Source organism: Physeter macrocephalus, chromosome 14 (assembly GCF_002837175.3).
Source record: "Physeter macrocephalus isolate SW-GA chromosome 14, ASM283717v5, whole genome shotgun sequence".
Classification (NCBI taxonomy): domain Eukaryota; kingdom Metazoa; phylum Chordata; class Mammalia; order Artiodactyla; family Physeteridae; genus Physeter; species Physeter macrocephalus.
In genome coordinates, this window is record NC_041227.1 from 58675958 (window position 1) to 58699526 (window position 23569).

At 48.6% G+C, this 23569-nt stretch overlaps 1 protein-coding gene across 9 annotated transcripts in view; it reads left to right on the top strand.

Moving 5' to 3' along the window:
• The window catches only part of ABCC1 (ATP binding cassette subfamily C member 1 (ABCC1 blood group)), a 162165-nt gene that overhangs the window by 24016 nt on the left and 114580 nt on the right, over nucleotides 1-23569 (top strand). For 8 of the 9 annotated variants that reach the window (XR_003682852.2, XR_003682853.2, XR_003682854.2 and 5 more), the window contains exons 2-5: nucleotides 14787-14963; nucleotides 17777-17902; nucleotides 20655-20792; nucleotides 21994-22119. Coding sequence is in view for 5 of the 9 variants with exons in the window: in XM_028498745.2 (XP_028354546.1) it covers nucleotides 14787-14963; nucleotides 17777-17902; nucleotides 20655-20792; nucleotides 21994-22119 (567 nt within the window). In the remaining 4 variants the exon portion in view is untranslated. Of the gene's footprint in view, nucleotides 1-2393; nucleotides 2927-14786; nucleotides 14964-17776; nucleotides 17903-20654; nucleotides 20793-21993; nucleotides 22120-23569 lie in introns of those variants that run through there. The other variant, XM_028498744.2, reaches the window with a different exon arrangement.

Here is a 23569-nt window from a genome sequence, read left to right on the forward strand (position 1 = left end):
GTAAGGCAAAACACCCACTCATTCTGGGGATTGGGATGTGGACACTTTGGGGGGCTCTGGCCAGCACAGTTCCTGGCACATTGTAGAGGCTCAGAACATCTTTTTTGGGTGGAAGAATCATTTGGTGAGGCTGGAAATGTGGAAGGGACATAACAAGAGGTGGATCTGGCAGTGACATTTGTTGACCGCCTGCTGTGGACTCTGGCTCGTGGTTAATTGAGTGCATGCTTGCATCATCTCATTAGTATTTCCACTTTACATGTGTGGAAACTGAGGCTTAGTGGCTTGCCCAGTGTCACATGGTGAGGAGCCGAAACTCCATCTGCCTGATGAGGGGTGTGTTTGGGGAATAGGGCCTCTAACCTTGATAAGGGCAGGGACTCTCTTAAAATGGGGTTTCTCAGCCTCAGCATTGACATCTGGGGCCGAGTCATCCTCCGATGGGCAGCTGTCCTGTGCATTGCGGACGTTTAGCAGCGGCCTTGGCCCCTACCTGCAAAATGCTCACGGCATACCCCGCAGCCCCACTCCAGGAGTGACACCAAAAATGTCTCCAGACCTTGTCACATGTCCCCTGGGGGAAAACTTGCCTCTGGTTGAGAACCACTCTCTGAAAACATGAAGCAGATGATGACACATCAGATCCAGTCTCCACGCCATTCAGAGTGAAAGTCAGAATCCCGACAACGGCCTGTGTGTCCTGCAGTCTGCCCTTCCCCAGCTCCCACCTTCCTCCCTGACTGCATCTCCCAGTTTTCTTGAATCATATTGGCCTCTCTGTTATCGCTCCCAAATGCCAGACGTGTTCCTATGTCAGGGCCTTTGCACTGGCTGTTTCCTCTGCTTGGAGCGCTCTTCTCCCAGACTCTTTTCCCAAATGGCCAGTTGGCTTACTTACTTGCTTCTTTCAAGCCTTTACACACATACGCCTTCTCAGCAAGGCCTTCCCCCTTCTCTGAGTCCTTTTGTTGTGGGGTTTTTTTTTTTTTTTTTTTTGGCTGCACTGCTCGCTCAACTTGCAGGATCTTAGTTCCCAGACCAGAGATCGAACCTGTGCCCTCTGCAGCAGGAGCACAGAGTCCTAACCACCGGACCACCAGGGAATTCCCTCTCTGAGTCCTTTTATTATTTTTTAAAATAAATTCTGTTTAATTTTATTATCTCATCCTTTTATTTATTTATTTATTTTTATTTTTATTTTTTTCCGTACGCGGGCCTCTCACCGTTGTGGCCTCTCCCGTTGCGGAGCACAGGCTCCGGACGCGCAGGCTCAGCGGCCGTGGGTCACGGGCCCAGCCGCTCCGCGGCATGTGGGATCCTCCCGAACCGGGGCACGAACCCGCGTCCCCCGCATCGGCAGGCGGACTCTCAACCACTGCGCCACCAGGGAAGCCCCATCCTTTTATTTTTTAAAAATATTTATTTATTTGGTTGTGCTGGGTCATAGTTGCAGCATGTGGGCTCCTTAGTTGTGGCATGCCAACTCTTAGTTGCGGCATGCATGTGGGATCTAGTTCCCTGACCAGGGATTGAACCCGGGCCCCCTGCCTTGGGAGCGTGGGGTCTTAACCACTGGACCACCAGCGAAGTCCCCCCTCTCTGAGTCCTTTTAATCATCACTCACGCACACTGTATTTTATATAATACATAGTTTGCATGGATATATATTTCTTCTAGTTGACTCTCTGTCTCCTCTCATCAGACTAGACTGTCAGATCCGGGAGGGCAGCCCTTTGTCCTGCTGTTCACTGCTGGGTCCTCAGCACCTACAAGAGTGCTCAGTGGATGGATAGATGCTATCCCTCCTGTTTACTGCTGTGTCCCCAGACATGTTCCTGTGCCTGGCACATGCCTGACCCCTGACAGGTCCCTGGAACGTGACCAAATGGAGGATTTGGTAAAGCTCCAGAGTCTGATAAGAGGAGAGGAGTCGGCAAAGGGGTCAGGTCTGGATGGAGAGTGCAAAGGCAAGTGTGTAATTTGCGCATGTGCTCACTGGGCGGGCTGGGGTCAAGGCAGGTCGGAGCAGACTGCCTGCTGCTGACATTCAAAACACCTATGATGGGCAGCCGTGGCTGTTTTCTTCTTGGCGCTCTAAGTCCTGTTCAGGCAGAGTCTTACTTTTGCATGTCACTCCCGTCCCTGTCTCGCCAAAGTATCCAAATCTGCAACTTGGGCAGGAGGGTTCGGTGAGGATTTGGGGCTCTTTCCTGGGCATGGCCAGGGCCTTCCCGGGCGCTGGGGGTAAGACCTGGATGCTGCCCCGCCCCTCCCCCCAGGTTTCTGGGCTTTATTCTTAGCTCTGGTGAGTCAGAGGGGGAAGGAGGGCCACGGCTTTGCCCGCAGCGTGATGCTGGCACCACTGCCTTCTCCACCACTGTGTCGGGGCTGTGGCCTCAGGCCTCTCCCAGATCTCTTCCAGGACTGTGTGGGGCAGTGGAGGCCCCCTGCCGCCTCTGTAAACAGGATTACTGTCCAGAAGCCCAGCAGGTCCCCTGACCTAACTTGGGCTTCCCAGCATTCTTTTTCTCGGCTTCCCTTTGCTCCAGAGCTGCCCCTTTGCCGGGGATCTCGCACCCGGGATGGTTCTGCATATGGACTTTATAGACGGCCTGTTGCCTCCACGTCCGCCCCTGCCCCTCCACGGTGGGCCCAGTCGTTGGCTGTGTCCTGTAGATCTCCTTCTTTCCTTTGCTGGGGGTGTTGGCCCCGGCTCTGGAACCAGCCTCTCTGGGTTTGAATCCAGGCTCTGCCAGGTGCTGTCCGGGTACCTTACGACAAGTCTTCTCACCTCCAGTTGCCTGTGTGTCCCTCCCTGTAAAGTGGAAATAAGACAGAACCTACCTCATAGGGTGGTGATGATGATGAAATGGAACGATGCACACTGAACCCAGAACACGGAGCCTGTCGTTACAGTCAGGGCTCGGTAAGAGCTGCTGTCTTATTGCTGTTATTGCTGTTGTTAGTCTGAGTTTCAGCCCCCCTGGGTTTGCACCTTCTACCCTCCCAATCCCAGCCCCTGCCGCCGATGAGGCCGCCCCAGGCAAGCTGAGCACTCACCCCCGCCGTCCGAATATTGGTGCCGTTATTAATCCTGTTTTGCAGATGAGCGGTCAGGGTGGGAGAGAGGAGCTAATTTTCTGAAGGTCAAGAGCCAAGTGAGCAGCAGCGACTAGATTCAAACCCAGGCCCACCGGTTCCAGGGTCCCCACTCTTTTGTGGCTATTGCTTGTTGTTTGTATTCCTTTTATTCCCTTTCTCCTTTCTCTCCCTCCCTCTCTTACTTCTCCGTTTCTGAAAAGGTGGACGGGCACCTGGGTCCCTTCCCCCTGCCTTGTACGTTTCCTCCCATCTCTGGCTGCTCCTGCTCCTCTCAGCTCCTCACCCTGATACTCTCTGTCCCATTGCTCTTCCCCTTCATAGCAAGTGTTGTCCTTTGTAATTATGTTTTGGTTTGTGACCTTATGTCTTTAATGGACTGTGAGTCTTAAGAGGGCAGGGTCTGCGCCTGGTTTATTCCCATATCCCCATGATTAGCCCAGAGCTTGGCATGGAGTAGGCACTCAATACATATTCATTGCATGATGGAATGAATGAATGAATGAATGAATGAAAGCTTGCACTTGTGTTTGTTGATTAGTCTCTTGGCCAGGAACTGAAACTGGAACCTTTTGGGTCATCTCATTTAACCCTCCTGATCACTCTACAATAGGTGGGTCCTGGAATTAGTCTCATTTCACAGATGAAGAAACCGAGGCCTGGCGAGGCCACTGCACTAGGGTAGTGGGGGCAGTTTTGCCCCCCAGGGGCACATTTAGCAGTCTCTGGAGACATTTTAACTGTCACAACTGGCTGTGTATGTCACTTGCAGGTTATGTGACCTCAGTTTCTTGCTCTGTAAGAAAACTGTAAAATGGGTTTAAGTATAGTACCTGCCTCCTAGGGTGGTTTGTGAGGATTAAACCTGATGTGTGCTATTGGCATCTAGTGGGTGGAGGTCAGGGATGCTGTAGAAGATTCTGTGTCTGAGTCAGCACACTGCTTCTCCATTCTGTGCCCATGAGCTTGGAATCCCCAAGGCCTGAGGACAGCATTGCCTTGCAAGCTGCCTCTGGTGGGACGGTGGGGCCCCTGGCCTCGCAAAACGCTTAGCGCTGCAAGCACCTGGCTGACGGGTGGTGGAGCCGGGAATTAAGAACTCAAGTGTCAGACAGACTCTCTGTGGGTTCATATGCCCGTGTTGCCTGACTCTTCCTGGCTCTGTGAGCCTGAACCAGTTCTGTAAACTCCCTGGGCCTCAGAGTCCTCACCTGAAAAGGGGGAGTTTTCACATTCCCGACTTTGTAGGGCTGTTGTGAGGTTTAAATGGACTCACTCTTAGAAAACACTTAGCATGGGGCCTGGTGTGGCCACTGTGCTTTTATGATAGGCACCCAATAAATATGTGCTCTCTCTTTATTCCTAGCTCAGCATTTAGAAATTTCTACTCTTAAACTCCTGCTGCTGCTATTTATTTATTTAAAGTGTGAACTAGTTTTGTTTTTGTTATTTTTTAGAGGTAATACATGTGGAGTAAAAAAATTCAGACAGTACGAAAGATAATAAAACAAAAACTAGTAGTCGCCTTCCTCTCACCAGCTTCAGCCCTACCCCCTGGAGATAATCACTCTTCATGTTAACAAAAATGTTAGCTTTTGTTGTTCTTGTCCCCTGCTAAGAAAATCTTCCTGCCTAGGCAAACGTCTATATACTCTTTTATACTAATTTTAAGTGGGAACAGTAGTACCTGCATATGATAAAAAATTGCAAACAATACATTTGCTACGTATATAGAGGCATCTGCACTGGGATTCAAATTCTTGGCCGTCCATACTGCTTGCAGGCCGTGTGACTTGGCCTCAATTTCTGTATCTGTAAAATGGGTTTAGTTATAGCCCTGCCTCCTAGAGTTGTTTATGATGTAAAGCCCTTAGATCAGTCCTGGCACAGGATACTAAGAACCTTACTGACTCTTTCGCTTTCCATAGATAGTAGAAGGTAGCACACGTTTCTTCATTTGCTTCACGTCTTCGCTCAGAGGACATCTTGACTCCGAGGCCTTTCCTGTCCACCTGATATAAAAGTAGCACCCAGTGCCCACCATGATCCTCTGTTCCCTTGATTCTTCATCAGGTCATTTGTTGCCTAGACATACATAGAGTTGTTTGTTTATTTGTTTAGTATCTACCTCTTGTGATAGAATGAAACTGAGAATGGAAACCTTATTTACCTCCGAATGGTATTGGCACATAGGAATCTCATGACTAGTAGTTGTCCATTGAACTTCCCTGGTGACTCAGTGGTTAAGAATCCACCTGCCAATGCAGGGGACATGGTTCGAGCCCTGGTCCAGGAAAATCCCACATGCCACGGAGCAACTAAGCACGTGTGCCACAACTACTGAGCCTGAGCTCTAGAGCCCATGAGCCACAACTGCTGAGCCCGTGTGCCACAACTGTCTGGGAAGATCCCACATGCCGCAGAGCAACTAAGCCTGCAAGCCACAACTACTGGGCCCACGTGCCACAACTACTGAAGCCTATGTACCTAGAGCCCATGAGCCACAACTGCTGAGCCCGTGTGCCACAACTACTGAAGCCCGTGCGCCTAGAGCCTGTGCTCCGCAACAAGAGAAGCCACCGCAGTGAGAAGCCTGTGCACCGCGACGAAGAGTAGCCCCTGCTCGCTGCAACTAGAGAAAGCCCGTGTGCAGCAACGAAGACCCAACGCAGCCAAAAATAAACAAACAAACAAATAAATAGATTTAAAAAAATTGTCCACTGAGCCTTAGAAACCTGATGGTTATAAGTTATTGAGACAATTGAATGGGAAAAGGGATGTACAGGCCCTGGGGGAACAGCCTGGTACCAGTAGGTCCTCATTACTCAATAGTGTCAGAGCAACTCTGCTCACGGATGCTGGTGATGCTGAGCAGCAGTTCAAGTTCATAATCGCATCCCCCGCCCATCCTCCTCTCTGCAGCTTCCCTCCTGTCCTGAGGTTGGCCAGCTGGGTCCAGGCAGGACCGTTTCCATTGTCTCCACAGGCCCTGGCCAAGTGAAGCTGTGTCGGCAGGCCGGGGCTGTAGGGACAGCCCTGCAGAGACCTTAGGCTCTGGCCTAAGGGACACCTGGTACCTGGGCGCTCCTCTCCAGAAGGATTGCAGCCCTGCAAGCACCTTGATTTTAGCCCAGTCAGCCCCATTTCAGATTTCCGACCTCTGAAACTATATGATGAGAAAAAGTCTGTGTCATTTTAAACCACGAAATCTATGGTAATTTGTAGCAGCAACTGTAGGAAACTAATACAGGTAATTGGTTCTGAATTTGGTGGTGTTTTGGGGATTCACATCTTCCTCTCGGCCCAGATACCCTGTGGGTGAAGGCATGTGCTCCAGAAAGCTCTGTTAAAATTCTTATATTGCCCATCACTAGGAGTTGGCGTCAGGGGTGGGGTGGCTCAGTAGTCAGGCTTCCTAGGTTTGAGCCCCAGCCTCATCCCGTACAGGCTGTGTGATCTTAGGCAAATTATTTGACTTCTCTGTGTCTCAATTTCCTCATCTACCAAATGGGGATCAAAACAGAACCTCCTTTCTGGGTGATCATGAAGATTGAGTTAATTCACATAAAGTGCATGGAAGCAATACCTGGCATACAGTTAGTGCTCAGTTAAAGCTAGGTGGTGTTATTATCAATAACAATATAAGATTGTCTTATTAAGAGTATAATGTTATAAACTTCATTTATTTTTATTACTGATGTAAGAATTAAGATTAGTGACAATAGTCCTTTATTGAGTGTTAAGATATGACACTGAGCTGTATGTATGTAACTTTATTTAAACTGTAGAATAGTCTTAGGAGATAGGTATTCTTAGCCATTAGTCATAGGTAAGGCTCAAAGAGGTTAAATGACTTGTCTAAGGTCACACAGCAAACAGAGAAGGAAATTGGACCTGTAAGAAAAGGGACAAGGGGACAGATAGTCTTCTGGGGAGGGGAGGAGGGGTGATGGGGAAAGAGAATAGGAAGAGAAGTGGGTTCCAAAAAGTCAACTGAGGCGGTTATAAATAATAGTAATAATCAACATTTATTAGGGCTTTTAGGATCTCCTGTGGAGGAGAAGGTAGTAGCTCCATTTTGCCAGTGGGCTTTTTGAGCCTCAGAGAAGAACAGTGACCTATCCAGCAGTATGCTACTAGTAATGTCGTATCCCTAAATTCACTCGTGTCAAGTTCTGAATCATGTTGTTGTATAAAAGTTGACGTAGTGGATCAGAACGTGTATTACTAGGGTGCTTTGTATTGTAAGTGAGAGCAAATTTATTTCAAACTTGTGTAAAAGTGAATTTATTGGAAAAGTCCAGTGGGAGGGTGGGCTGCAGGTGAAGCTTGATCCAGCAGCCCACAAAACACCAAGCATCAGTTTCTTTCGTCTCTGCCTTTCATGATGTCAGCTTCATTCTCACACTTGCCCTGGTGGTGCCACCCCTTCCTCTCCACTCCCAGCTCTTGGTGCTTCCCTTATAAATGGCTGAGACACCTGTCAACCCCACATCCTCACTCTGTGTCACTGGGGACAAGAGAGTATGTGTCCTTGTAGAGATTGGATTGACTGGGATCAAGTGCCCATTCTGGAGCTAATCACTAGCACGTGGGTAAAGGACTCTGCTGATTGGCTGACACTAAAGAGGACCTACCCCTGGAGCTTTGCCCCAAGCATGTGGCTGACAAGAGGATTTGCTTACGAACAAGAGCAGCTGTTGCCAGAGAAAGGAAAATGTGTGTGGGGCTTGGACAACATTAACCCACGGCAGCATGGCCTTTGGGAAGATGCCTTATCTCCTGGCGCCTCGATTTCCTCATCCGTGAAATGGGGATAACAGCAGTGCCTCTTCTGAGGGCTGAGTGATGTGCCTGGCCCATCTGTGCTCAGAATGTGCTGGTTGTCATTATTCCTCTGAGAGAGAAGGGTGCGACATGACACCACACACTAGAAATTGTATGAACTGCCAAAGCTTGTGGGCCAAGCAGACTTGGACTTGTTCCCCAGATCCTCGAATGTCAGGGACATAAATGGATGACGAAGGTGTCCTGAGAAGAAAAGCCTCAGTTGGGGGGATCAGAGGATGCCCTTTCTCTAAGATTTCCATGGGCCGGGTTCCCGGAAGTGCAGAGCCTGGGCCAGCGCTGGTGACTGTTTTCCAGACTCCTGGAGCTGAATTTTGTTTCCCAGTAGTTGGACTGATGGACGCTCCATTAGCAGAAGCAGGGAACGGTGGTCCGACCAGCTTGATTTCCGAAGCTCCCAGCATTTGGAGGTAGAGCCCCTAAGGAGGAAGACTGGGGTTAGCTGTCGTCTCTGGGGTCGGGGCAGTCTCAGTGAGTCGTTCTTCCTTAAGAGCGGCTTTCAGCATTCCCTCTTTCCCCCAGAAACCCCAAATAGAGGGGGCCCCACTGCCTGTCTTCAGGGGATGTCAAGGGGATTGCACAGAGGATTCATCAAATTCCTGGCAAGTGAGGGACATGCAGGAGGCCTTTGACCCTGTTACGTCTCTGCTGTGACAGTGTTGTGGTCAGGGCCGCTGTTGGAGGGCGGTAGTGGCAGCAGGGATGGTGCAAGTTCACGGTCACAATCGGATTCCCTCTTTTCATGCACACCCGTCCTTCCGCCTCTCTCCCGTCTCTGCCCTCTCTGTCAGGACTGGCCACCTGGCTTTAGCAGGAAGCCGCTGTCTGAAGAATAAACTCCTTCCTTTGCTAAGCGTTTCTCTGACCTCTCCTTCCCCCGAGTTCCGTGTCCTTAGATGCTCCCCAGTCTCCTCTTGCTCACTTCCTAACTTGAGCTTGTCTTTGTCTCTTAAGCTTCCTGACTCTGGGCAGTGCTGGGGTTAGTGGTGGAGATTATTATTAATTATTGGTGTCTGTAACTAATAGCCATCACTTACCAACTCTAGACCATGCCAACTGGTGCAGAGGATGGGCCCATTTGATACTTTTTCCAGGCCTGTGTGTTTTCCTGACCACACTGGTAAGGAGATTGAGGCTTGGAGAAGTTAAGTGACCTGCCCAGGTTCACATGAGGTCAGGGCCTGAATTTTTTTTTTTTTTTTTTTTTTTTTTGTGGTACGCGGGCCTCTCACTGCTGTGGCCTCTCCCGTTGCGGAGCATAGGCTCCGGACGCACAGGCTCAGCGGCCATGGCACAAGGGCCCAGCCGCTCCGCGGCATGTGGGATCTTCCCGGACCGGGGCACGAACCCGTGTCCCCTGCATTGGCAGGCGGATTCTCAGCCACTGTGCCACCAGGGAAGCCCGGGGCCTGAATTTTAATACACATCCATCAGACCAGAAAGCCAGGGTCATAGCCAGGTTCTACCTTGATGGATTGTTTGTTTTTGTTTTTGTTTTTTTTTTTTTTGAATTTTTGAATTTTATTTATTTTTTTATACAGTAGGTTCTTATTAGTTATCTATTTTGTACATATTAGTGTATATATGTCAACCCCAATCTCCCAATTGGATTGTTTTTTAAATAACAAAGTAGGGGGACTTCCTGGTGACGCAGTGGTTAAGAATCTGCCTGCCAATTCAGGGGATGCGGGTTCGAGCCCTGGCCTGGGAAGATGCCACGTGCCGCAGAGCAGCTAAGCCCATGTGCCACAACTACTGAGCCTGCACTCTAGAGGCCAGGAGCCAAAACTACTGAGCCCGTGTGCCACAACTACTGAGCCCACGTGCCTAGAGCCTGTACTCCGCAACAAGAGAAGCCACTGCAACGAGAAGCCTGCGCACCACAACAAAGAGTAGCCCCCGCTCACCGCAACTAGAGAAAGTCCGCACGCAGCAATGAAGACCCAATGCAGCCAAAAATAAATAAATAAATAATAAAAAATAAATTAATTTTAAAAATTATTTTTTAAAAAGTAGGAAATAATGCTGGGGAGGGGAGACATGGTTTGGGCCATTTGTTTACTCAGTAACCTTTGGGTACCTGCTGGGTGAGGAGGAGACGAGTCAAAAGTAAATACCACACAGTCCTGGCACTGAGGTCCTTGCATGGTCCTTGCAGGACAGAGGTATTGACAGACACGTGAAAAAATCATTGCAATGTACAGGGGGTGTCCTGATGGTTTGGGGAGTGAGGAAGAAGGCTTCTTAAAGGAGGTATCTGAGTTGGGTTTTGAAGGATGAATAGGAGTTTGTTACTGTGGAAAGACAATGCAAGAAGAGCTTCTAGCAAGACATATCCCAAAGAACCATTCATTTGACTAGCAATTGGGGAATGCCATAAAGGCAGGGACCATGGCCTTCCTGAATCTCCAGTGCCTTGAGCAGTGCCTGACACAGGCTTGATAAATCCTCCTTTGAGTGAATAGTGGAGTTGACACATTGGGGAACAGGGTGGGAGAAATTGTAGAAGAAACAGATGGGGCTTGAATGTGGAAGGCCTCATGAACCGCAGCAAGGATCGGCTCTGAAAGGTGATCCGGAGCTGTTGGAGGTTGTTACCCAATAGCAACAGTTGTGGTCAGGGCCACTATTGGCAGGCGGGGGTGATCAGATCTGTCCACTTAATATCACAAGTATTTAAGCCTATGACTTTTCCCCTAAGGAGGAGAACCTGACTGCTTTTAAACGCAAAAAATGGCAGGATTTTCAGTTTCACTCATCGTAAAGAGAAAAGGAAGTTAAGCTACAGGGAGATATGTTCCACTATCAGATTGGCAGAGATCAAAAGCTTATAATATACTGTGGTTTGGGAAGTAGTTACCCTTGTACCTTGTTAGGTGCAGTATAAACTGATGGCACCCGTTGGAGGCAGTGTCTGTTTAAATTTTAAATGCGTACACCCTTTGATCCAGCAGGTCTACTTCTAGAAAGTTATCTTACAAATATGCTTGCTTTGTGTGCAATGAGGCACTTATTAGGTTATTTATTCATGGCTTCATTGTTTGTAAGAGCAGCCCAGTGCCCAGTCAGCAGGAGGCTGATGATACAATGTCAAGTCCATCCATACAATGGAATACAAAGCAGCTGGAACAAAGAATGAGGAAGTGTGCAGAGCAGGATGATCTTTCAGATCTGTTATTAAGAGATGAAAGGAAGGTACAGAGCAGGATGTGTGGAGTATGTTTCTCTCCACTTGATACAGAAAATATGTATTTATTTTTGTTATAGATGCATAAAATATTTTCTGGAAGGATACACAAGAAACCGATACTGTCACCTCTAGAGAGAGGAACTGGGAGGTTAAGGACCAGGAATGGAAGGTGGCTTGTCACTTCTACCCTTTTTTCAAAAGAAATAAAATTAAGCTATCAAGGATAAAGTAGATCTGTGGCACTGATAGAGATCAGTTTCTAATGTTAAGTAAAAAAAGCAAGGCATGTGGGCTTCCCTGGTGGCGCGGTGGTTGAGAGTCCGCCTGCCGATGCAGGGGGTGCAGGTTCGTGCCCCGGTCCGGGAAGATCCCACATGCCGTGGAGCGGCTGAGCCCGTGAGCCATGGCCGCTGAGCCTGCGCGTCCGCAGCCTGTGCTCCGCGGCGGGAGGGGCCACAGCAGTGAGAGGCCCTCGTACCGCAAAAAAAAAAAAAAAAAAAAAAAAAAAAAGGTGTGGAACTGGTATGTATTATGGTACCTTTTGGGGAAGCAAAGTAGGTAAGCTATATTTGGAAGAATATACAAGGTGTTAGCCATGGTAGTTTTGCCTGTGGGTTAGGAGGGGAGTGCTGTGAGTTCAGGAAGGAGGACTTATTTTTCACAGTGTACCATTTTGTGTAGTTTGGGAAAATTTTAGCATGTAAAGTAAATGTATTACCCATTAAAAGTAAATTAATACAAAGAGAGACATGGGTGAATGCCTCGGTGGATGGGTGGGTGGATGGATGGATGGATGAGTCAGTGGGTGGGTAGTTGGGTGGATGGATGGATGGATGGATGAGTCAGTGGGTGGGTCGGTGGGTGGATGGATGGATGAGTCAATGGGTGGGTAGGTGGGTGGATGGATGGATGGGTGCATGGGTAGTGGGGGTGGGTAGATGGAGAGATGGTAGACGGATGGATGAGTTGGTGCATGGATGGATGGGTGGGTGGGTGGGTGGATGGATGGATGGATGGGTTCATGGCTGAGTGGATAATTATATCTGACGCACAGTATGGATGCATAGATAAATAAGATAAATTTGGCTGTAGTGGGGAGGACTAAGTGGGGCCCGGAGGGGCTGGAAGCAGGGAATGGCTAGAAAGCTACTGCAGTAGTCCAGGCAAGCAATAACTGGGGTAAGGATCAGGTTATTGAATTGATTCACATAGGAACCGAGCTTCTTGTATACCTAACTGTGTATATTAAGTCCCAGCATTCTTTTCTTACTAGAAAGGCAGATGCCTTTGGAATGAGCTTTTTCTGGCAACTGCCCAGAAACTGCTTTGTATATAATAACCACCAACAGTTTAATCCCCATTTTCACCATCACCTTAAGAATTATAAGGGGTGTGAAACCAATTAAAATAGTCTTTGATATTAACTACTCCTCTCCGTGCTCATTCTTATTTCCAAGGCTGTCTTCCAGTGCCCAAGTCCAGAGGCATGACCTTTGTCCTTTTAAGGGTTTCCTTGTGTCTAGAAGTTTCCTGGCTAAATCCCTTTGTGTATGTTGACCTTGTAAAGTTTACTTTTCAATGATATCTTGTTCTTTGTCCTGGAAAAATAACCATGTATATCATAGAATAATTAAACCTTTGAAGAACCAGTTTGGGTACTTAATACCTAGGTCTTTCTCTCTCTCTCTCTCCCTCTTTTTCAAGTCAAATCCTTTTTTTAACCATCTTAACCATTTTTAAGTGTACACTTCAGTAGCGTTAAGTATACTCACAGTGTTGTGCACAACTCTTTTGAAAAACTCGGAGCATATATTTTGATCGATCATCAACTGTATCTTTAAGTGAAATGGTCTGCTTGTTCCCATCATTTTCTCTTCTGTAACATTCTTTGATGTGGCTTTAAAACTTGCATGGAGTTGTAAGCATCCAGGTTCCTTGGAGTTCCCTGGTGGTCTCCCTTATCTGATTGTGGGAAGGCTGTTGGAACTGGAGGTGTCCGGAGAGCGCATCATCCAGTGGTGGGGAGAGAGTGCTGGGGGGAGGGGGCTGCATGGGGACTGGCCAGCTGGACCGCATGGACCTTATCCAAAGACCGGCTACTTCTAGCTCCTCCCAGTGGCTGTAAGGTGGGAATATGGGCCCAGTGCTGCCAGATTTTCTGATTTTTTAAGAGAGACTCTGGAAATCCAATTTTTTTTTTTTTTTTTTTTTTTTTTGTGGTATGCGGGCCTCCCTCTGTTGCGGCCTCTCCCCTTGCGGGGCCTTTATTGAACTTGTTCTTTTTTTTTTTTTTTTTGTACGCGGGCTTCCCTCTGTTGTGGCCTCTCCCGTTGCGGAGCACAGGCTCCGGACGTGCAGGCTCAGCGGCCATGGCTCACGGGCCCAGCCGCTCCGCGGCATGTGGGATCCTCCCAGACCGGGGCGCGAACCCGGTTCCCCTGCATCGGCAGGCGGACGCGCAACCACTGCGCCACCAGGGAAGCCCGTGGAAATCCAATTTTTACATGAAATTTCCTGATTTTTAAATGTTGTCAGCTAACATAAGATTTTTTTTTTAAAAGAAAAGCATGCCTAAAACACCAAGAACAGTAACAACAAACAATCTGCGAGCCATATCAGCCTGGGAGCCACCTGTTTCAGACCTCTAATTTCATGCCACCTAATTATGGTAGAGATAGGAAATTGAGACCCCAAGATAGGGTAATAACTTTTCCCAAAGTTGTATAATGGTTCAGTGGTCAGATCAGGACTTGAATTAAATTTTCCATTATGGAAGTCTGAAGTTTATTCTTGGGCAGGTACAGATATACCTGGTCTATTTATGTATGTATCTATCTACTTATCTACTTGGCGTGTCTCTAATGAAATACAGGTGGCTTGTTAAAAAATTAAAAGTACTTAAAACAAATTCGTTTCCGAGGCTGGATAGCTTAGTGGTGAAACGCAGGAACTCCAGAGCTGAATTCCCTGAGTTTGAGTTTGGCTCTAGATCTTACCGACTGTGAGATACTGGGCAAATCACTGAACCTCTCTGTGCCTTAGTTTTCCCTCTTGAAAAAGGAATGATAAAGTAATTATAGAATTAAAGGAGAGAATACGTATAAAGGACTTAGAATAGGGCTTAGAACATAGAACTGCAACTTGGATGGTATCCATGCCGCTGCTGAAGGTGGTGATGAAGACGGCCGTGATGGCGATGCTGATGGTGCTGATGAAAGTGATCGTGATAGTGGTGATGCTGATGACACTGATGGCAGGGATAACAGGGATCATGGTGATGATAACGAAGAATAGTAGAAAGCTCTTAATTCACAAGATTGTAAAGTAGGAATGATTTATATGACTAAACGACGTGTCAGTTTACAGAATTCCCTTCAGGAGTCCCTTAAATGGCAACCTCCATCTTTTGTACAATAATGGAACTTACCACAGGTCCCAGAACTTGTCCGTTAGGTGAGATGAGATATACCTTTGTTCGTCGTTCCTTGTTTGTAGTCTTTCTGGCTACTAATCTTTCCAGTTTGCCTGTTCTGCCTGGGAGGGCCTCATTGTTCTTAAACGCCATGACAGCCAGTTTTGAACTCTTCATGGGCCTCTTGTCCAAGCTCTTGGGGACATCCTGTTGACCTGTGCCTGTTTGTGTCCTCAGGAGTGGAATGTCACGTGGAACACCAGCAGCCCCGACTTCACCAAGTGCTTTCAGAACACCGTCCTCGTGTGGGTGCCTTGCTTTTACCTTTGGGCCTGCTTCCCCTTCTACTTCCTCTATCTCTCCCGCCATGACCGGGGCTACATTCAGATGACACATCTCAACAAAGCCAAAACTGTAAGTCACGTGGGAGTTTATCATGATGTGTGTGTTGTGGGTATGTGTGTGCTGGGGTGGGGAATGGTGGTTGTGAAAACTGACATGTTCCTTCTGCTTAATTGGCCCCGAGTTCCTTTTACTGGGAGACAATAGTAATGTGGTGGGTAAAGCCTGGGGCTCTGAGTTCAGACATGGGTTCAGATATCGGCTCTGCCACTTACTAGCTGTGTGACTTTGAGCAAATTTCTTTTTTCCTTCCAGTTTAATGAGATACAGTAGACTTGCAGCACTGTGTACGTTTAAGTGTACAGCATAATGATTTGACTTACGTCGTGAAATGATTATCACAGTAAGTTTTGTGACCATCCACCATCTCGTATAGGAACAAAATCAAAGAAATGGAAAGAAAATTTTTTCTTTGGGCAGATTTCTTAACTTCCCTGAGCCTCAGTTCCCCCATGATTATAGTGGGGGTGATAGGATCTGTTTCACGAGATTATCCGGAGGTCTTCCTCCCTGACCAAGGATGTCTTTTTATTTTTTTTTAAAGATTGATTTTTTATTTATTTATTTATTTAATTTATTTTTGGCTGTGTCAGGTCTTAGTGGCGGCACGCGGGATCTTCGTTGAGGCATACAGGCTCTTTGTTGTGGTGCGTGGGCTCCAGGGTGCATGGGCTCCGTAGTTGCGGCGTGCGGGTTCCAGGGCACGTGGGCTCTGTAGTTTGCGGCATATGGGCTCTAGTTGTGGCACATGGGCTTAATTGCCCTGTGGCATGTGGGATCTTAGTTCCCTGACCAGGGATCGAACCCATATCCTCTGCATGGTAAGGTGGATTCTTTATCACTGGACCACCAGGGAAGTCCCAAGGATGTCTTTTTAATTAAAAAAAAGTTTTTATCTTGAAATAGTTTCAAACTATAGAAAAGTTGCAAGGATGATACCGAGCACTCCCCCAGCCCTGTATACCCGTTACTCATAGTCACCGATTTTTAACATTTTGCCACATTTAACATTTTAACCTCATCCTTCTCTTTTGCTCTCTCCATATACACATATTATTTATTTTTTTCTGAATCATTTAAGAAAAGCTAGCATCCACCATGCCCCTTTACCTGTGATTCTTCAGTGTACCTTTTCTCAAAACAGGGATATTCTCTTATATAACAACAGTACAGTAAATTCAGGGAATTTAACATGGACACAATACTTAAAAAAAAAACCTACTGTGTATATTCCAGTTTTGTCACTTGTCCCAATACTGTCCTTTCTAGCACCCCCTCCCCCTCCCCCTCCCCCCAGTTCAAGGTCATGCGTTGCATCTAGTCCCACTCTTGATTTTTCTGTAATTTTGGAAGAACTTTTCACCTTTCTTTGTGTTTTATGACATTGGCATATTTGGAGCGCGTGCGCCAGTTAGTTTAGAGTCAGTTCCTCAGCTTGGACATTGGGACGATGTTCCCTCACGATTAGGTTCAGGTAATGCCTGTCTGGCTGGAAAACTACAAAAGGGATGTGGGGTCCTTCTCTGGTTACATCTAAGGCTGCATGGTGTCCATCTGCCCCTTGGTGATTGGCTTAATTTTGTTCCTCTGGTCAGCGTGTCTGGTTTCTCCACTGTGCAGGTGCTGGTTTTCCCCTCGTAAGGATGAGCTTTCTTGGGGAGACACGTGAAGGGCATGTGTATACCTGCTCCTCATTGCACTTTCTCCTCTTGACTTAGCATGTGTCTCAGTCCTTTTTTAAGCCACATTTCCCAGAATTTACTTCCATAAGCCCTTGGCAAACAGGAAAACTTGAGTGATTTGACTGAAGCTGTCCCCTTGCCTATAATACCGCCGTCCAAACCTGTCTCGTTCAGACCACAATCCAAGCCTATCTCAACATGCTGTCTGCTGCCCTATCCTCAGCTGGATCTGATGTCTTCCTCTTAGACTTCTGGAAGCGCTTTGTACTTCTCTTGGGGAACATCTCCCTTTAAAATGTAAATCAGATTTTATCCGTGCCTTGCTCAAAAAACCTCTAGTGGCTTCTCATTATAGGGAATAAGACCTGGACGTCCTCGCAGTGGCCCCGCTTGGTCTGGCTCCAGGCTCCTCTTCAGCCATCTCCTACCACACCCATGGCTCATGCCACAGCAGCCTCAACCTTACTGAACACATTCCTACCTCCGGACCTTTGCACTTGCCCTCTGCCTGAATTGTTCTTTCCCTCAAATAGTCACTGTTGGGTCTTTACCCAGATGTCACCTGATGGGAGAAGCCTTCTCTGACCACCCTATCTAATCTGTTTTATTTCTCCTTATATCACTTACTCCTTTCTGGCATTATAGTATGTATTTTTCAGTTTGTTTCTTGCCTGTTTCCTTCCACTGGACTCGCAGCTCCACGAAGGCAGTGACTTCTGTCTGTTTTATTCTGTTGTATCCTTGGCACCTTGGCAAGTATGTGGCCCACAGTAGGACCCCAGTAAATTTTGGTTGGATGAATGTTGTTGGATGAATGGTCATCGTGTGAGGCGCCCTATGCAGGCTGCTCGGTTACAGATGTAGATAAGCCAGAGACTTGCGTTTTCAGGTGCTGGGGAGAATAGTGACCACACAGAGTTGTGCCTGTGGTGCAGGAGAGATACAGACCAGTGTGGGACGGCCCAGGTGCTGGCTCACCCTACCTAGGGCTTGTCTGTGTTCCGGAGAATACATGCTGTATCTGAAGACCACAGCTGATGGTTTAGGCAATGGCTGGTGCCCCCAAGGCTGAGATTTTTGCACAGGTGCTGGGGGAAGTTCCGTTGCTGTCCGTTGTAAGATGTGTATGTACTTCTCTTCCAGGCCTTGGGATTTTTGCTATGGATCGTCTGCTGGGCAGACCTCTTCTACTCTTTCTGGGAAAGAAGTTTGGGCAAGCTCCTGGCCCCAGTGTTTCTGGTCAGCCCAACCCTCTTGGGCATCACCATGGTAAGTAGGGGCTGGCACTGTGGAGACCAAAAGTAGTGGCTGGCGTTTAGAAATGAAATGATCTTACAGTAGAAATCCAGAAATACAGCTGTGTTAGGTGAATTTGATGTGGTCTTGTGGGGGGGAGGGAGGAAGGGATGATGGGGCTGAGGCCTAAAGGATGAGCAGGATGTTAAAAAGTGGAAGGGGCTAGGGGTAGAGGATGATCCAGTTGGAGAGAATAGCATGTGCAAAAGTCCTGGGGTCAGAGAGAGAGAGTGAGAGTTGGCCTGTGTGGCTGGGGCAGAGACAGTAAGGAGGGGAGAGCAGGGGAACAGGAATGGCAGGAAGGGGCAGAGGGCTGACCCCGAAGGACCTTGAGCTTCAGGGTTAGTGGGTTTTGTTTTGTTTTTCATTCCTGAAGGTGGGTTCTAAACCTTTTTTGTTCCATGGACCCCTTTCTTCTTTGCCAGTCTGGTCTCCTTCTCAGAATAATCATAGAACACACATAGGCTTACAAAGGAAACCAATCATACACACATATGTATACATATGAAGATTTTGTGATGTACATTTATATTTTTACTTGAGGTTTAATTTACATAGGGTAAAATTCACTTTTTTCCTTGAACATTTCATGAGTTTTGATAAACAAATATTGTCAGGTGAGTACCATGTCCACAGTCAAGATACAGAACAGCTCCGTCACCCCCAAAAGTTCCCTGGTGCCGCCCCAGCCCTTCTCTCCACCTCTTTACCCCGCCCCCCGCCCGGCTACTGCTGCTGTGTTTTCTGCCCCTATCGCTTTGCCTTTTCCAGGATGTAATGTGAATGGAACCATGAAGGCTGGAGCAGTTTGAGTCTGACTTCTCAGGCCCTGCGGTTCCAAAGATCTTTTTTTTTTTAAAGTTGCTTAGCGTGTTTGATTGTATGGATTCCGCATGCACTGTTTATCCATTCTTTGGGTGCAGTACATTTGGGCTGGGAAACCAGTTATCTTTAATCACAGTTATGAAAAGATTAAAACGCAAAATAAAAATATATGTGCTTCTTTATGAATGCATTTCAAATCAAGACCTACCAGCAGCTGTGACTGACGCCTTCTTAATTTCCAAATAGCGATTGACCATACATGATAGTTAGAGACACCTTCAGGTACCTTTTTTTTTTTGGACGCCGCCGTGCAGCATGCAGGAACTTAGTTCCCCAACTGGGGATCGAACCCATGCCCCCTGCAGTGGAAGCATGGAGTCTTAACCGCTGGACCGCCAGGGAAGTCCCTTCAGCTATTTTCAGATACGATTTCTAATGGTGACAGAGCCCCAGGCACTGCTGATGCCATTGTGGTTTGTTGCTTTCATGTGCCATTGGTGGTGCTAATGAGGGAAAGTGAAGCTGTAATTGTTTCCCATCTAAGTTCATGGACCGCTGGGTTCTATCCAGAGCCTGTCCTTGGACCCCAGGTTAAAACCCCCCAGTCCTAAAGGCAAAGGTTCTAAGCAAGGGCATGCCAGGCTGTTCATATTTAAGAGCTGACCGTGGCCTCCAAGTGGAGAATGGATTGTGGTGCAGGAGTGGAAGCTGGGAGGCCAGTAGGGGGTCATCTGGCATAGGGATGGAGGCTGAGACCAGGGTGAGCAGCAGGTAAGCTGAGGGTGGGCCTTGGTGGCAGAACCAGTGTGAGTTGCTGATGGATAGATGCAGGGAGTGAGGGAGATGGGGGACCGAGGAGGACAGATGAGGACAGACAGACGTGTCTCTGGCTCAAGCAGCTGGGGGCTGAGGGGAGGTGCCCTGGGTGCCCGTAGCCCCACGGGAGTCAGGTTCGTGACTGTGACTGGCGTTGGGGTCTTCCTCCAGAGGGCCGCCTGTCTGGGGAATGGCCGTGGCATTTCCTTCTTTCAAGGAAACACAGTTTCGTTGTTTATTTTCTCTTCCTGATCTCTAAGTCACATGTAAAACGGAAGTCATAGCTCCGGGTGTCAGGAATGAAATAAAATCCCAATCCGCCCCTCACGGTTGTTCTAATGAAGTTTCCTGAAGACAGGCGTGTGACAGTAGCAGGTTAAGTAAGTTTCCTGATCTGCAAACTGGGGTTGAAAACAGGCTGCACTGAGTCGGTGCGTGTGAGTGCCTCCTATGCGGCGGAGATAAGAGAAGCTCAATAAAGGGGAGCAGTTACCACTGCTGCCCAAGGCACAAGAACCAGTCAGCGTCAGGGCTGGATTTCCTGATCTAGATCGAGGGTCGGCCTGCCACCTGTTTTTGTAAATAAAGTTTTATTGGCACCCAGCCGTGTCCACTCTTTCATGTATCGTGTAAGGCTGCTTTCACACTGAAGTGCAGACTTGAGTACTTGTGAAAGAAACTCCACGGCCCACAAAGCCTAAAATATTTACTCTCCGGTCCTTTTAGAAAAAGTGTGCCGATCTCTGTCGTAAACTGAGCTTTCCCCTGGCTTTTGCGTCCTGTCCTGGGTCTGTACCTGGTCTGTTAGATTCCCACAGCTCTCGAGTTGGATACTGTTGTCATCCCCATTTTGCAGACAAGGCAGCAGAGGCTCAGAGAGGTTTGGTGACTTGTCCAGGGTCACCCAGCAAGGCAAGAGCAGAGCTGGGAAGGAGCCAGGTCCTTCCCAGGCTGTTCCCAGTGCTTCCCACTGGCCCAACAGCAGCCCTCCTCCAGGCCTTGCATCTGCCAGGCTCTGGACTGTGGGAGCCTTGGGAGCCTGGCCTTCTCCTGACCACTCCTGTTGTATGCTTTTCTCTTCCAGCTGCTTGCTACCTTTTTAATTCAGATCGAGAGAAGGAGGGGAGTCCAGTCCTCAGGGATCATGCTCACTTTCTGGCTTATAGCCCTACTGTGTGCCCTGGCCATCCTGAGATCCAAAATCATGACTGCCTTAAAAGAGGTAAGTGGTGGCCTCATTTTGCGTCTTCCGTCAGCGTCTCCTGGAAGATGCTTGGTCCTTCTGGCTTTTGTGGAAACCATGCGTTTCCATGGGAACCAGGGGATGGCTACTGCATGGGCCCAGCTTCTTTCCCGAGGATTTCCCCCGCCTGTGCAAGCTTTGTTCTAGAACCTTCTTTCCTCAGGGCCCCATGTGTCTGTGTAGCTCTTGGGCAGGAGCTGCGGGCAGATGCACACCACCCTTTGAGCCTCTGTCAGTGGTAACAGCCAGGCAGGTTGGCTCTCTGTGTCTATTGTCTGAAACAGAGCGTCAGGGAGCAGTGTTTGCAGAGTGGTGGCTTGGGGACCCTAGACTCGTCCCCATGTTACCTTGGTGCTGCTCTGGCTGGGAAGTGGCTCTCATTGGCTGCCATCGGCTGCTCCTAGGGATTCTGAAGAGCGTGTTCTTTCAGACTGTCACGTTGTTCCCTGTCACCTTCGGGCTAATCAGGAACTGGCATCAGGCAAAGGAAGGAAGAGTAACTGAATGTTTTTTGAGCACCTGCAGTGTACATTTTAGGTAGTCTTTAATAGTGATGGCAGCTGACATTTATTGAGTTGGTGTTTTCAAAGTGCCAGGCCGGGGACTGAGTCATTTCTGTGAATAATCTTACTGACTTCTCACAATTATCCTGACAGGGTCTCTCAGCTTCAGCACTAACTGACATTTGGGGCCCGAGACATCTTTGTTTTGTGGGACCGTCCTGTGGTTGTCGGATGTTTGGGGCAGTGCCAGTAGCCTCCCACTCCTGAACAGAAGTGTCTCTAGACACTACCAGATGTTCCCTGGGAGGCAAAATCACCCCCACTTGAGAACCACTGGTCTGTTTCTAGATGGGGAAACTGAGGCACAGAGAGGTTAAGTAAGTAGACAAAGTCCCACGGCCAGAATGAGCAGAGTCAGGCCTTGAAGGTAGGTCTGTTCTACTCCCAAGCCTGGGGCTCCTCCCCCGTGTCGGCTGCCTGGACCAGGCAGTGTGGACCACACTGTGACGTAACTGCTTGTCTTCTGTTATCTTGCAGGGGGTAGGGTCAGGGTGGGAAAGCTTGCCGTCAGGCCTGCAGGCTGAGAGAGTGGGCCTTCTGCTGTCTGCTTCCCCGGCCTCCGCAGGTTGCTTCCCGAGAGTGACCTTTTTCTTCCTCCTTCCCTCCCTCTTGTTCAGGACGCCCAAGTCGACGTCTTTCGCGATGTCACTTTCTACATTTACTTTGCCCTCGTGCTGATCCAGCTTGTGCTGTCCTGCGTCTCAGACCGCTCACCCCTGTTCTCCGAAACCATCCACGATCCCGTAAGTGTGATCACAGATGAGCCCAGAGACACGTGTGTGTGCATGTGTGTGTGCAAGAGAGAATACACAGTGCCAGCTAACGTTGATTTGAGCCAGTATTGTCCATCTAGGAGCTCCTTCTCTCTTCCCGGAACACCTGGTGATACGTAACATTATCCTCTCCACTTTACCGTTGGAAAAACTGAGCCGTAGAAGTGGCTCGGGGGATTTAAGGAGGGAATCTGATTCATAGATGTTAACTGCTGTGTTTTCCAGCCCATTGTCTCCTCTGGTTGGCGTAGTGGTTTTAGACAGTGCGAGTGAACTTTTAAAAAATCAGGAAATTTCATATAAGTTCTAGCTGTCCAGATTTTCTAGAAAAATGAGAAGTTCTGGCAGCAGTAGGGCTGTGATCCCACAGGGCAGTGGTTGGCCAGAGTTGAGGAGCATTGCCCTGGTTTCCTACCGCAGTCCTCACCACTCCCTGCTTCGTTAGACAGTCTTCCTTCCCTCACCTACCTACGTGCCTGGCCCCTGGGGGGTTTGAGTTTGAGACCCTGGGTCTCTTCCGTCCGCTTGAGGGAAATCCTGCTTGTGCAGAAGGATCTGAGTGGGCGGGGTGGGGATGGCCACCCTTCTGCTGGTAGCAGGAAAGTGAACACGGTTATTTATCACCCCTGCCTGTCTTCTTTCTCCCTCTCTGCCTCCGTCCATCCTCTTTGCCTTCCTCATTCCTCCCCTTTCTTCCCTCCCTCCTTCTGTCTAGTGCCGAGTGCCAGGCCCCAATCTGGACACAGGGCTGTAGTAGTGAATAAAGCAGTTACTGCCACTTGAGGTTTATGTTTTCACGGGCAGGGGCACAAACAGTAACCCAGGAGCCAAGTACATATCCTGTCTGTCAGGTGGTGGTAAAGGCTGGGAAGAAGAAAGTGGGCAAAGGAGGTAGAGATGATGGTTTGGGGTCGTGTGTGGTTTTGATAAAAGCCATCAGGGAAGCCCCCCGCCCCCGACTCCAGGAAACCTCATTGGAGCAGAGACCTGAAGGAGTGAGGGAGCCAGGCAAGCAGATACCCAGGGAAAGAGGTTCCAGGCAGAGGGGTGGCAAGTGCAAAGGCCCTGGGGCAGAGCTGCCGTGAATGTCGCTGGAACAGCAGGAAAGGCTAGTGCAGCTGGAGAAGTGAGAGGCAGGAGGGGGCTGAGGGATGAGACCTCTGAGAGCTGGGGCAGTCACCTATGGGCCGGGTGGGCCGTTTGGATTTTATTCTGAGAGGGATGGGAAGGCTTTGGAGTGTTCATTTGATGCTTTGTTCATGGTCAGTCAGCTGCTAACGGATGAAATTGCAGTGGGAGCAGTTTTCAGCTGTGGTTCTGCTGGGTTTGGCCTGAACCTCAGCAAAGGGTTGAGGCTGCTTTTGTGGATGATGAAAGGACCTGTGGGGCATTAGCCTGGAGGAGGTGATGGATGCTCCCA